The 11,472-nt window shown below is 47.0% G+C and overlaps 1 protein-coding gene across 1 annotated transcript in view; it reads right to left on the reverse strand.

Annotated features, from left to right (window-relative positions):
* LOC124545959 (glucose dehydrogenase [FAD, quinone]-like) overlaps nucleotides 1-10,307 on the reverse strand; it is a 116,143-nt gene extending 105,836 nt beyond the window's left edge. Inside the window, exons 1-4 of the mRNA XM_047124922.1 lie at nucleotides 10,116-10,307; nucleotides 7,953-8,141; nucleotides 4,496-4,738; nucleotides 458-694 (exon numbers count right to left, since the gene is read on the reverse strand). Coding sequence (XP_046980878.1) covers nucleotides 458-694; nucleotides 4,496-4,738; nucleotides 7,953-8,141; nucleotides 10,116-10,277 — 831 coding nt within the window. The 5' untranslated portion in view covers nucleotides 10,278-10,307. The remainder of the gene's footprint in view (nucleotides 1-457; nucleotides 695-4,495; nucleotides 4,739-7,952; nucleotides 8,142-10,115) is intronic.
* Between the last annotated feature and the right edge of the window lie 1,165 nt (nucleotides 10,308-11,472).

Genomic DNA, 11,472 nt, shown 5'->3' on the forward strand with positions numbered 1-11,472 from the left:
TACGTAACGGATGTACGAGTAGGACGAGTACAGGTACAGGTCGTAGACGCGTCGTTGACGTATGGAAGTTTGGGTCGGCCTGTGAGTCGTGCTCGGACAGCCAAACAGTGAGGCGACCCGTCGCGATAAGCCGGAAATCCGGGTTCTAGTCCCGGTCCCGCACAAAATTTCAATGTCATCATTCCATTACAGAGCTGATGGTTGTCCATATCCGCAACTGCGAATACACTTCGCATGCACGTCCGCAGGAACCTTGTATCGTAATTCGGAATAACACAGGCACAGCAATATCGTATACATGTTAAAGTGTTTGAAATAAAATTAATTGTCGAAGGAAATTGTGTAAGTTGGGTTGCCTAACTTAAGGTGCATGGAACATTTTCCAGGCCGGTTTTATTCCCGCCCCCCTGCCCCCTCTATATGTAGACGTAGGTAACTCGTGTGTCTCGGCACTCACCTGCTGGGCGCCGTCTCGCATGAACGCGACGCCGACGGCGCGGCCGCCCTCGAACAGCAGCTTGGTGGCGTGGGCGTGCATGGCCACGTGCAGGTTCTTGCGCAGCCGCACGGGCCGCAGGAAGGCCTTGGCCGTGGAGCAGCGCGAGCCGCGCCGGATGGTGCCCTGCGCGATCATGAAGCCCGTCTGGCGCTCGCCGTTGCAGTCGCGGTGTTCGTAGCCCAGCTGCTGGCCCCCCTGTGGGCAAAGTGCAGAGCTGCGGTACGGCACAGTCTGAGGCCAGGCCAGGCCAGGCCAGGTGCAGGCAGTGCACAAGCGCACGTAGTAGCAGAGGCTCCCCCAAACGTTGCTCTCGTCCGTCACCGGATCTCTAGTGGGTTCGAACGATAGATATCCCAGTCGGGTTTGCAGCCAGAAACTTAGCGCTGTATGGCCTGCGAAACCGACTGCACGACGTACTGCTCCGCACATTTATCGAAAACATCTACTTGCAACCTAGCTAGCCTCTGTAGTGCTACACTACTAAATCATTCGAAATAGTTGTTACCAGTCTCGCTCCGATCCGAGGTTCGGGGCTCAGTGTTCCAAAGCCGATAACTAGAAGCCCTGTAGCTGTCTAACTGCCTTTAGGAAAGATTCCGATCCGCCAACAGTGCATACAGCGCCCCTTGCATCAAAAATCTCCACAACAATAAAACACGAAATTGTTCGAAGTCAACAACTAAAAGCCACAGGAAAACAAACTTTCCGCGGACACATCTGTAATTTATTGATTTGACTTGTAGCTGGCAAAGTCCACTTCGTCCGTCGAACATCACCTCGAGCTGGCTACTCTGTCCACGTTTTCACGCAAGGCCCCTGCCTACCGACAATGTGTACAGTCACAAAAGCGCAACAGTCGCTTACACGACCAGGGAAGACTGTGGGAATTCAACGCACGCGCAAGCGAACGCAGCTGCGAACTCTTTCAATATTCTCCGTTCTGGCAGAGCTTCATCGAGCATTGAGGATCACCCATTCCCAGCTCCATACAAGCAATTTGAACTCACCACATCACCTTGAAGGGACCGCGGCTCCTTTTCGCACCCCCTGCGGGCTGCTGCCTGGCTTCTCGATGTCGCGAACTCCAAACAGCTGCACGAAATTATCGATTTTTCAGGCCTTTCAGCCAATCAGCTCCAGGAACTTATTGCAGCCATTTGAATTTCCCATTTGTTTTTTCCACTTTCAGTGCTACTCAGTAAAGTGCCACTTAGTGCCAGGACTTTCATAACTTTATTTCCCGGATCAGATGGCTCCAAGCACTATGGGACTTAACTTCTGAGGTCATCAGTCCCCTAGAACTTAGAACTACTTAAAGCTAACTAACCTAAGGACATCACACACATCCATGCCCGAGACAGGATTCGAACCTGAGACCGTAGCGGTTGCGCGGTTCCAGACTGTAGCGTCTAGAACCGCTCGGCCACTCTGGCCGGCTTTATTTCCCATTAAGAGCCCTTAGGGCAGACAAATTTACGCTGACCACAACCCATTTAGAGAGGTTTCGGAAACACTGGAGCACTGCATTGTAAATGCCAAAAACTATTAAAACTTTGACTATAGCAGTTTTATGTCGGTGTTCGTCAGCAAAAATACCTGTAAATTATGATAAGTGCAATTTGCGTATTCATGTGTCGTGTAGTCTAGGTACCACTCCTGTTACGGGATCAACAAACGTGGACTTGAACAAAATTCCGTGCATATTCTAATTTAGTGACACTATAACTTTCGTGTTGTTATGATGCACCAAAGTGGAGATACTTTCGATAGTGTACAGTGTTGTGAGAGCAGCAGCCAACTGTGTCGCCAGACAATTCCGTCTGTACTCGTGAAAGAGAACGCCAGTAATGTTACTGCGAGGCAGGATTGATTGCGATGAACTGCACCAGTTACCGAAAACAGAACTGATAGCTGGGCAGTGACCTTCAAATGGGGGAAGTGATGGTAAATGAACAGTACGACCGAACAACACCACAACGTATTGCATACAGACCACTATGACTGAAATATTAGTTAGATGTTTGGGGTTAATGGATTATTAATAAATGTGTGGTTTGTAAGGAGCTCCTCGAGCATTGTGCGAGTAACTTCTTTTTAACTCCCTGTGCGTATTGATTCTACTGGTTGGACTCACGAGGGGTTCCTTCCACTGATTTCATGCCATTTTTTACAACCACCCTTCCTAATGATGGATGGTGACTGTCTGTCAGTACGTGAAGTCTTGATGTTTCCATTTCACATCGAACAACTCACTGGTGTAACTTTACAAGTGTTGAACTCTCCCTGATGGATTTGTTGCTCTGAATGACCAGTCCAAGTTCTACGTCACTGACCTCTCCCGACCACCCCATTCTGGTTTCACTGCTTCTACACTGACAACGCAACACTCCCCCCCCCCCCCCCCCGCCCCCCATCCTTTTACAGTAGCGAGTCCGCCTCTCCTCACATCTAGTGGTCAATTCCGCCTTACATTGGGATCTCCGGATACTTTTGATCGGATGGTGTAGATACCATTGGTGTAGCGAAGAGTTTTATTACTTAATAAGTGCAAAGCTTTCATTACGCTCCTTTCGCAGTATGGTGATGAAGTAGGTAAATTTTTAGCCATCATTTTCGACCACTTTCTCGACGAAAGAGCTGTAACTAAAGACTAAAACGTTACAGTGGTCACAGAAGTAATCCATTGAGTTATAGACCTGTAGTATTGATATCAATTACAACATATGCTGTGTTCGAATATTGGGAAATATATCGGTCTGTTTGAATTTGAGCGTGCAACAGGCTGATTGGCTAGCTTCAGTGCTCGTTGTCTCGGAAAAGGCGCAACGTATGGGATTTTTTCTTAACAATTATTTCTTAGCAAAACCTACCCTGCAAGCGTTTCCGACTCTTTCTGGCCACCCAGTATAAAGGATATAGGAGACAATCTGAGCTTCCTATTAGACTGTTTGCAGATGATGATGTCGTCTACCGTCTAGTAAAGTCACCAGAAGATCCAAAGGATGTGCTTAATCATTTTGGCAGGACATTTGCAAGCTGTGAAAATGGCGACAAACACTGAAGAATAAGATATGTGAGGTCCTGAGAACTAAAAATAATAATAATGATAAAATACGTTAAATTTAGTTTCACTATAAATCACACAAATTGAAAGATAGTTGATTCAGCTAAATACCTATGGATTACAAAGAGGACCATCTTAAATTCGAATTGTCGCATAGAAAATGCTGTGGGGAAGAAATATAATAGTAGTCAGAGCTTGCAGGGAAAGGTCTAGTTTTTTAGTTTTGCAGTCTGCATTTCGAGAGTGGAACGGTGGATAAATAGGCTTCGAATCGTTCCATAAACCGCCTGCCACATACTTAAGTGTGAATTACGAATGACTCTGTGGTCTCGACATCCGCAGCTGTGGTAACAAATTTGTAGCAGGAACTCCACAAACAACTATATTTTGAACTAGTTTTAATAAGGCACTGCATGTTTCGAGGCTTGTAGCCACATCGTCAGGTGCGTATTTGAACAACAAGAAATACACAGCGATAATGACTGAAGCGCTATACATTATAAAGTAATAGGAGCCATAAACACCAAATTTACCAGAATGGATAAAAACACAAATGTACATGCAAACACAACTTGGCGAAGAATGTAGGATTCCGAACGGACATTTTGGTTTTAACTAAGAAGTTTGGGGCATCTAAATTGTTTGCCATATTACGTACCAAGTTTTAGTCTTTGTAAGTTCATTTTTGTGTTTTTATCTATTCTGACAATTATGTGCTTATGGTTCTGGTATTACTTTGATGGACAGGTGTTGAGTTATTATCATTATGTATTTCTTGTTGTGCAGATATAAATCTGATGACCTGGCGACAGGCTACGAAAGCAGCTGCGGCTCAAATACAGTTACTTGCGGAGTTCTTGCTACAAAATGCAAGTGTGAACTGCAGAGCAGGGAGAGGAGCAGAGACTCCTGCTTGCTGGCCGCCTGCCTACCTGCACGAAGGCGACGGCGAGCGGCGAGCGCCAGGGCGCCTCCTGCACGGTGAGCAGCCCCCCTGTGGAGTGGAAGGCCGTCCTGGCCAGGTAGGGGTTGCGCTGGTCCTCCGACTTCTTGAAGTACGGCAGCACCTCGTCGTAGCTCCAGCCCGGGTTGCCCAGCTGGGCCCAGCGGTCGTAGTCGCGCCGGTTGCCCCGCACGTAGATCATTGCGTTCAGCACGCTGGAGCCGCCCAACACCTGTCGGCAGAGCACAGTCTCTACACTGTCTCTACAGCAGCGTATCACAGTACACTCGTGTCCGAGAACAGATTCTGCCAATATACCCACTGTACCTGGCTAGAGATTGGCCGTCCTGTGACGGTATAAACTGCAGTTTTTGAAGTGGATCACTGGTACACAGGTTCTCAAAAACAGTTAAATGGAAAATGAACACTGAGCTGACAAAAATCATTAGCTATAAGCACATATATAGATGACGGTAGTATGGCGTACACAAGGATAAATTGGAGTGCATTGGCGAAACTGTCATTTGTACTCGGGTGATTCATGTGAAAAATTTACCGACATGATTATCGTCGACGACAGGAATTACTAGAGTTTGAACGCGGAATGCTAGTTGAAGCTAGATGCATGGCATACTCCCCTTTGGAAATCGTTAGTAGGGAATTCAATATTCTGATATCTAAAATGTCAAGTGTGTGGCGAGAACACATTTCAGGCACGTGACCTCTCACCAAGGACAACGCAGTGGCCGACGGTCTAGACTTAACGCCCAAGAGCACCAGCGTTTGCTTAGAGTTGTTAATGCTAACAGACAAGCAGCGTTGCATGAAATTAGCGCAGAAATCAATGTGACGGAGGTATCGGTTGGTGCAGTGCGGCGAGAACTGGCGTTAGAGGGGTATAACAACAGACGAACGAGGCGAGTGCGGTGCTGACAACACGACATGGCCTGCAGCGCCTCTCCCGGGTCTTTGACTATATCCGTTGGACCCTAAACGGACTCTAAAGCAGTGACTTTGGCAGGTGAGTTCCTATTTCAGTTGGTAATAGTTGATGGTAGGGTGCGGATGTAGCACAGACCCGACAAAGCCATGGACCGAAGTTGTCAACAAGGCACTGTACAAACTGATGGTGGCTGTGTTGACTTGGAAATGACTGGATCCTCTGGTCCAACTGAACCGATCATTGACTACAAATAGTTGTGTTGGAGACCATTTGTTTCCAAACAACGATGGAATTTTTATGGATGACAGTGCGCCATGTCAGCAGGCCACAATTCTACTCTTTTTCTCTGAAGAACATTCTGTACAATTCGAGCGAATGGTTTGGCCACACAAACCGCCCGACATGAATTTCATCGAACGTTTGTGGGACGTAGTCGGAAGTACAGTTCGTGCACAACATTCTGCACCGGCAACACTTTCGCAATTATGGAGGCAGTCTGGCACAATATGTTTCCAGAGGACTTCCAAAGACTTGAGGAGTCCATGTCACGTGGAGATGCTGCACTACGAGGTCCGACAGGATATCAGGAGGTGTCCCACGACTTTGCCACTGCAGGGTACGTGTTGTTGATTATCAGCGTCAGAAACAATACGTCCTTTCAAAACACTCTCAGCTTCTCCATATATACTTGGAACAGTGGAACAAAGTGATTGATAGCTACCACAGCAACAACGAATTAGAGAATGAGGTTTGGTCACGCCCCCATTCTATTCACAGTGCTCATATCGCTTGGCTGCCTCACACGCCAGTTCCCACACAGAGATGCTCGCGAAGGGTTACGGAAAAAATATTGATTCGTTTTCGTGGTATGCATTGCTTCTCTGTGCTGTATGTTTATTTTACGCGACAGAATGTCCTAAACTATTCGCGAAAGGCGCAGCAAAGTGTATGCCACTGTCCTGTTGGTATCTCCCAACTACAGACGTCACGATTTTCATGAAGTAACGATGTAACGACTTTTCGGTAAATAAGATTGTCCAGCAGCCCCAAGTCCGTACCACTTTTATTTTTGCTTGTTTCGTCCGTCAGACGCGAGAATCTTCAGAAATTTAATAGAAAATGGTCAAACTGAAGATGCTTCTGAGTGCAGCCGCAACGTCAGTCATAAAATGGAGTAAGTTTTCCATAACTCGTTTAATTGATATGTATGCTAGATGTGTATATTCGACACAATGGTTTTTCATTATGTGAATAAAGCTTATTTTACTTAAGAAACAGTTGTTTTGTCCTGGAATTTGTTTAATCTTTATTAAGGATTTCTTTTCTGCATTTTCATTGCTTTTAAATCGAAGAAAATGTACGAAACTGCTTAATTGCCCTAAACCTATATTAACGGAGACACTACTGAGAAAGCACACAACATGAGGAGGAATATAAATAGTTTCTCTTGTTCAAAATGTTCAAATGTGTCTGAAATCTTATGGGACTTTACTCCTAAGGTCATCAGTCCCTAAGCTTACACACTACTTAACCCATATTATCCTAAGGAGAAACACCCATGCCCGAGGGAAGACTCGAACCTCCGCCGGGACCAGCCGCACAGTCCATGACTACAGCGCCCCAGACCGCTCGGCTAATCCCGCGCGGCAGTTTCTCTTGTTACTGGGAGAAGCCTCGCGTGTAAAAATTGTATATTAACGGAGACACTACATAGAAAATAGTTTATAGAACTTGACTAAAAGAAGGAGTGGATTTATAGCACACACATGAGCAGGAATATAAATAATTTACGGGGAGAAGCCTCGCGTGTAAAAATTGTATTGGAAGAACATCGCTTATTTGTTCGAAATAAATTAATTCTGAAGCCAGTATCGCTAAATATTATTTATTTCACGATGACGGTTTCCACAGAAACTTGCTGTCATCATCTGATCTTCGAAAATATAAAGTTCATACATATACTCACATAGCGGGAACACATTCCAGCGTAACCGCGTTTGTTTGAAGTAATAAGAAGATGCAAATATAAAATACAATAGCGCTAGTATATTCGTTAAATTAGGTGTAAAATTACGTCCCAAATCGACAACATCAATGTAGGACGACCGTGGCTTGACTACAGTAAGCAGATCGAAATGGATGTGTTTAAGCAGAGATGAGGAGACTTACAGGGAATAGCGTCTTCAGACACATCATCACAACAACGTTTTGGCTTACATTCAACCCCTAGTAAAACTGTATAGAAAAAAATATCAAAATCCAGCATAACGGTCGAAAGTAATGATAGTATCGCAATGTCGATGTGTTAATATCGATGCTATTCGATATTCGTGGTATCTTTGATACCGTATACCATTGCCTTCTCTGCTTCCGACGCACAAATTGCCACAGTTTTGAGGATTCGTATCCCAAACGTAGCTAATGAGCGAGCACCGCCAGTAAAGGAATGAGAGCGTGTTCCGCCTAGGGCAGTGGCGCGACCTTCCGGCGGCTGCTTACAGACCTTTCCGCGCGGCCAGTTGCAGCGGTCGGCGACCATGGCGAGGCAGTAGGGGGAGTCGGGGCCCGCGGCCGCCGTCTTGTACTTCCAGTCGAACTGCGACAGCTGCAGGTAGCCCGCCAGCGACGGCACGTCCGTCACCTCGTTCTCGTCCCCTCCAGCCTCCAGCAGCAGCACCTTCCAGCCGGGAATCTGCACCAGGAAGGCACGGGGGCGACACTAGAGGCACCGGCGACTCGCGGTAAACAGGTAAACAGGAGCAGGAGGGCCAGAGGGATGGGGCGAGACGGACGCCGAGGAAGTAGTCAGTAGGAAGAGGGTCAGCGAACGTCTTCTGATGATTTTCTTTCACTGTTCCAAGGAGGTGGGCGGGCTATACGGAATTCGGCCCACTAGAAAATCGTGGAAGTTTTCAGCTAATCACCAGGCGATCTGGTAGAATTTATATTTGGAATGAATAGAAAGAGATAACCAGTTTCGGCATTTATGTTACAAATCTTACAAACAAAAACATAGGTTTTTTTTAAAAGGAACACGCCGCCATTTGACAGTTTTATTGTTTATTTAAGTACAACCCAGGTTTCGGCCTTTTACGTCATTTTCAAGTATTTGATTTAATGTCTTTAACATACATTGCAGGACACTTCACATGTTGTCAGGCTTAAAGCTGGTCATAAGAAATACATTGGCTCCCCATCCAATGCCAGATGTAAAATCAATGTTCAGTAAATAATCGTGAGAGTACATCATCCCCCACGATTATTCTGGTGTTATATGATGAAATACTTGAAAACGGCATAAAAGGCCGAAACGTGGGTTGTACTTAAATAAACAATAAAACTGTCAAATGGCGGTGTGTTCCTCTAAAAAATGTTGTATGACTGTTACCGAGCAACATTAGAAAATATAGCTAATACACTGAGGTGACATACATTTAAGTCGTGCCATAGCGATATGCACACATACAGGTGGTAGACGGCGGTAGTATCGCGTGCACAACGTGTAAAAGGGCAGTGGATTGGTGGAGCCGCCATTTTACTCAGGTGATTCATGGAAGAAATTTCCGAACTGATTTGTAGCCGCACGACGGCAGTTAACAGACTTTGAACGCGGAATTGTGGATGGAACTAGACGCATGGGATATTGCATGTCGGCAACCGTTAGGGAATTCAGTATTCCGATGCCCACAGTGTCAACAGTGCGCCGAGAATATCACATTTCAGGCACTACATCGCACCACGAACAACGCAGTGGCCGTCAGCCTTCACATAACGACAGAGAGCAGCGGCGTTTGCGTCAGTGATAACAGACAAGCAATACTGTATGAAATTCCTGCAGATATCAATGTGGGACGCACGACGAAAGAGTCCGTTACGACAGTGCAGCCATATTTGGTTTTAATGGGCTGTGCCAGCAGAAGACTGACGGAAGTGCCTTTGCTAACAGCACGACATCGCCTGCAGCGGCCCTCCTCGGCTGGTTGGACCCTAGACGACTGGAAAACCGCGGTCTGGTCAGATGAGTCCCGACTTCAATAGACAAGAGCTGACGGTAGGGTTCGAGTGTGGGACAGACCCAGCGAAGCCATGGACCCAAGTTGTCAACAAGGCACCGTGTAAGCTGGTGGTAGCTCCGTAATGCTGTGGGCTGTGTTTACGTGGAATGGTCCAACTGAACCGATCATTGATTGGAAATGGTTATGTTCGGCTACTTGCAGATCATTTGCAGCCTTTCGTGGACGTCAAGTTGCAAAGAAAGATGGAATTTTTATGGATGATAAAGCGCCATCTCATTTGGCGAAGCTGTTAGCGACTGGTTTGAACAAAATTCTGGACAGTTCGAGTGAGTGATCCGGCCGCCCAGATCGCCCGACATGAATCCCATCGAACATTTATGGGACAAACCGAGAGGTAATTTAGTGCACAAAATCTTGCTCCGGCAACACTTTCACAATTGTGGACGGCTATAGAGGCAACATGGCTGAATATTTCTGCAGGGTACTTCCAAAGACTTATTGAGTGCCAAGCCTGGTTTACAAGCTGCGCTACGGCGGGCAAAAGGATGTCCGACACAATGTTAGGAGGTATCCCACGACGTCTGTCACCTCAGTCCATTACAACAGCAATAAGCGTGGAGTAGAGAGTAGTTACAGCTGTGTGTACGCACCTCGGATAGCCTGCTGGCGACTACCGCCCCCGCGGAGCCGCCCCCCACGACGACGAAATCGTACTCCGGCAGCAGACTGCGCGCGTTGATGGGGTGTGTCTCCGGGTCGACGGAGGCGTAGCGGTAGTAGGCGGTGAGGCCCATGGCGAGCAGCGGCGCCATCAGCCACGTGGCGGGGCTGACCACGCCCACGCTGGCGCCCGCCCCGCCCAGCATCGACAGCAGAGTCGGCGGCATCTGCAACAGGTGGCCGTGAGGTTCCCCGAGCGTAGCGGGTCACGCGGTCTAAAGCTCTCCAACACACTCTTAGGCTTTTCGTAGCACTTTCCTGTCATCTCACTCCGTCTCTTTAACATATATAAGGAGGAAAAAAAGCGAATGGAGCCAGAACATTGCCACGTCATGTTTCTGGATTATGAAGATACAAATCAATTCTCATTCTCGCTGTTACAGAGTCGTCGTTTTGTCAAATGGAAGCTTGCGAGGTTGTTCATGTTAATATAATCGTTATGTTAAAATCACCTAATTCACATTACCAGTTTCGGCTTTTTATTAGTTTTCAAATGTTTTAATTACTGCACAGACAGTTTAGCCGTAATACACTCTAAGATACAAAGACTCACCGCGAAGGAGCTCTGCAAATTGGTCTCAAACTGATATTCCTACATGTATAGATGGGAAATACGAAATCGTAAACTTTGGCGGCCGACGCACTTCAGCACAGTTTCAAGCGTAGTTGGCAAGCATAGTAAGCAGGTGACTTGTCGATATCAGGGCATAAAATCATTTCCAGTTTGATTTGGTGTACTCAGTTGGACAGTAGCTATTCCTCACAAACAAGTGCGTGTACGATATACGCAAATCCAAGCATTTGAAAGAGGACGTGTGGTTGGGCTCAAAGAAGCCGGTTGGAGTGGCCGGCGAATCGCTCGACATTTGAATAGGAGCGGTGCCGCTATTCGACGATGTTGGAAGAAATGGATGAACCGTGACCGAACACAGCACCAAGAAGAAAGCGGCCGGTCGTCCTAGAGAGATGACAGAACGTGAGGGCCGAGCAGTCGCCAGAGAGACACTCGAAGCCGTAGATTCATCATTATCACATGCAGTTGGTGCTTCACTGACAACAAGGACATTAATAGGAGGCTCACAGAAAGGAGGCTTTCGCCGACTACTGTTGACCACTGTGCACCAACAAGCCCCCTTCGAATTAGGCTCTGATGACCAGCAAAGACGTGTCTGGAGCCACGCCGGCCAGGGCTGCAATACTAACCTCACTGTTGCCCGCCATATGGCCCAACTACGGTGTGGGCCGCCATTTCGTTTCATAACAAGACCACTGTGGTGGTCATCTGCG

The sequence above is a fragment of the Schistocerca americana genome, chromosome 8 (assembly GCF_021461395.2).
Source record: "Schistocerca americana isolate TAMUIC-IGC-003095 chromosome 8, iqSchAmer2.1, whole genome shotgun sequence".
Taxonomy (NCBI): domain Eukaryota; kingdom Metazoa; phylum Arthropoda; class Insecta; order Orthoptera; family Acrididae; genus Schistocerca; species Schistocerca americana.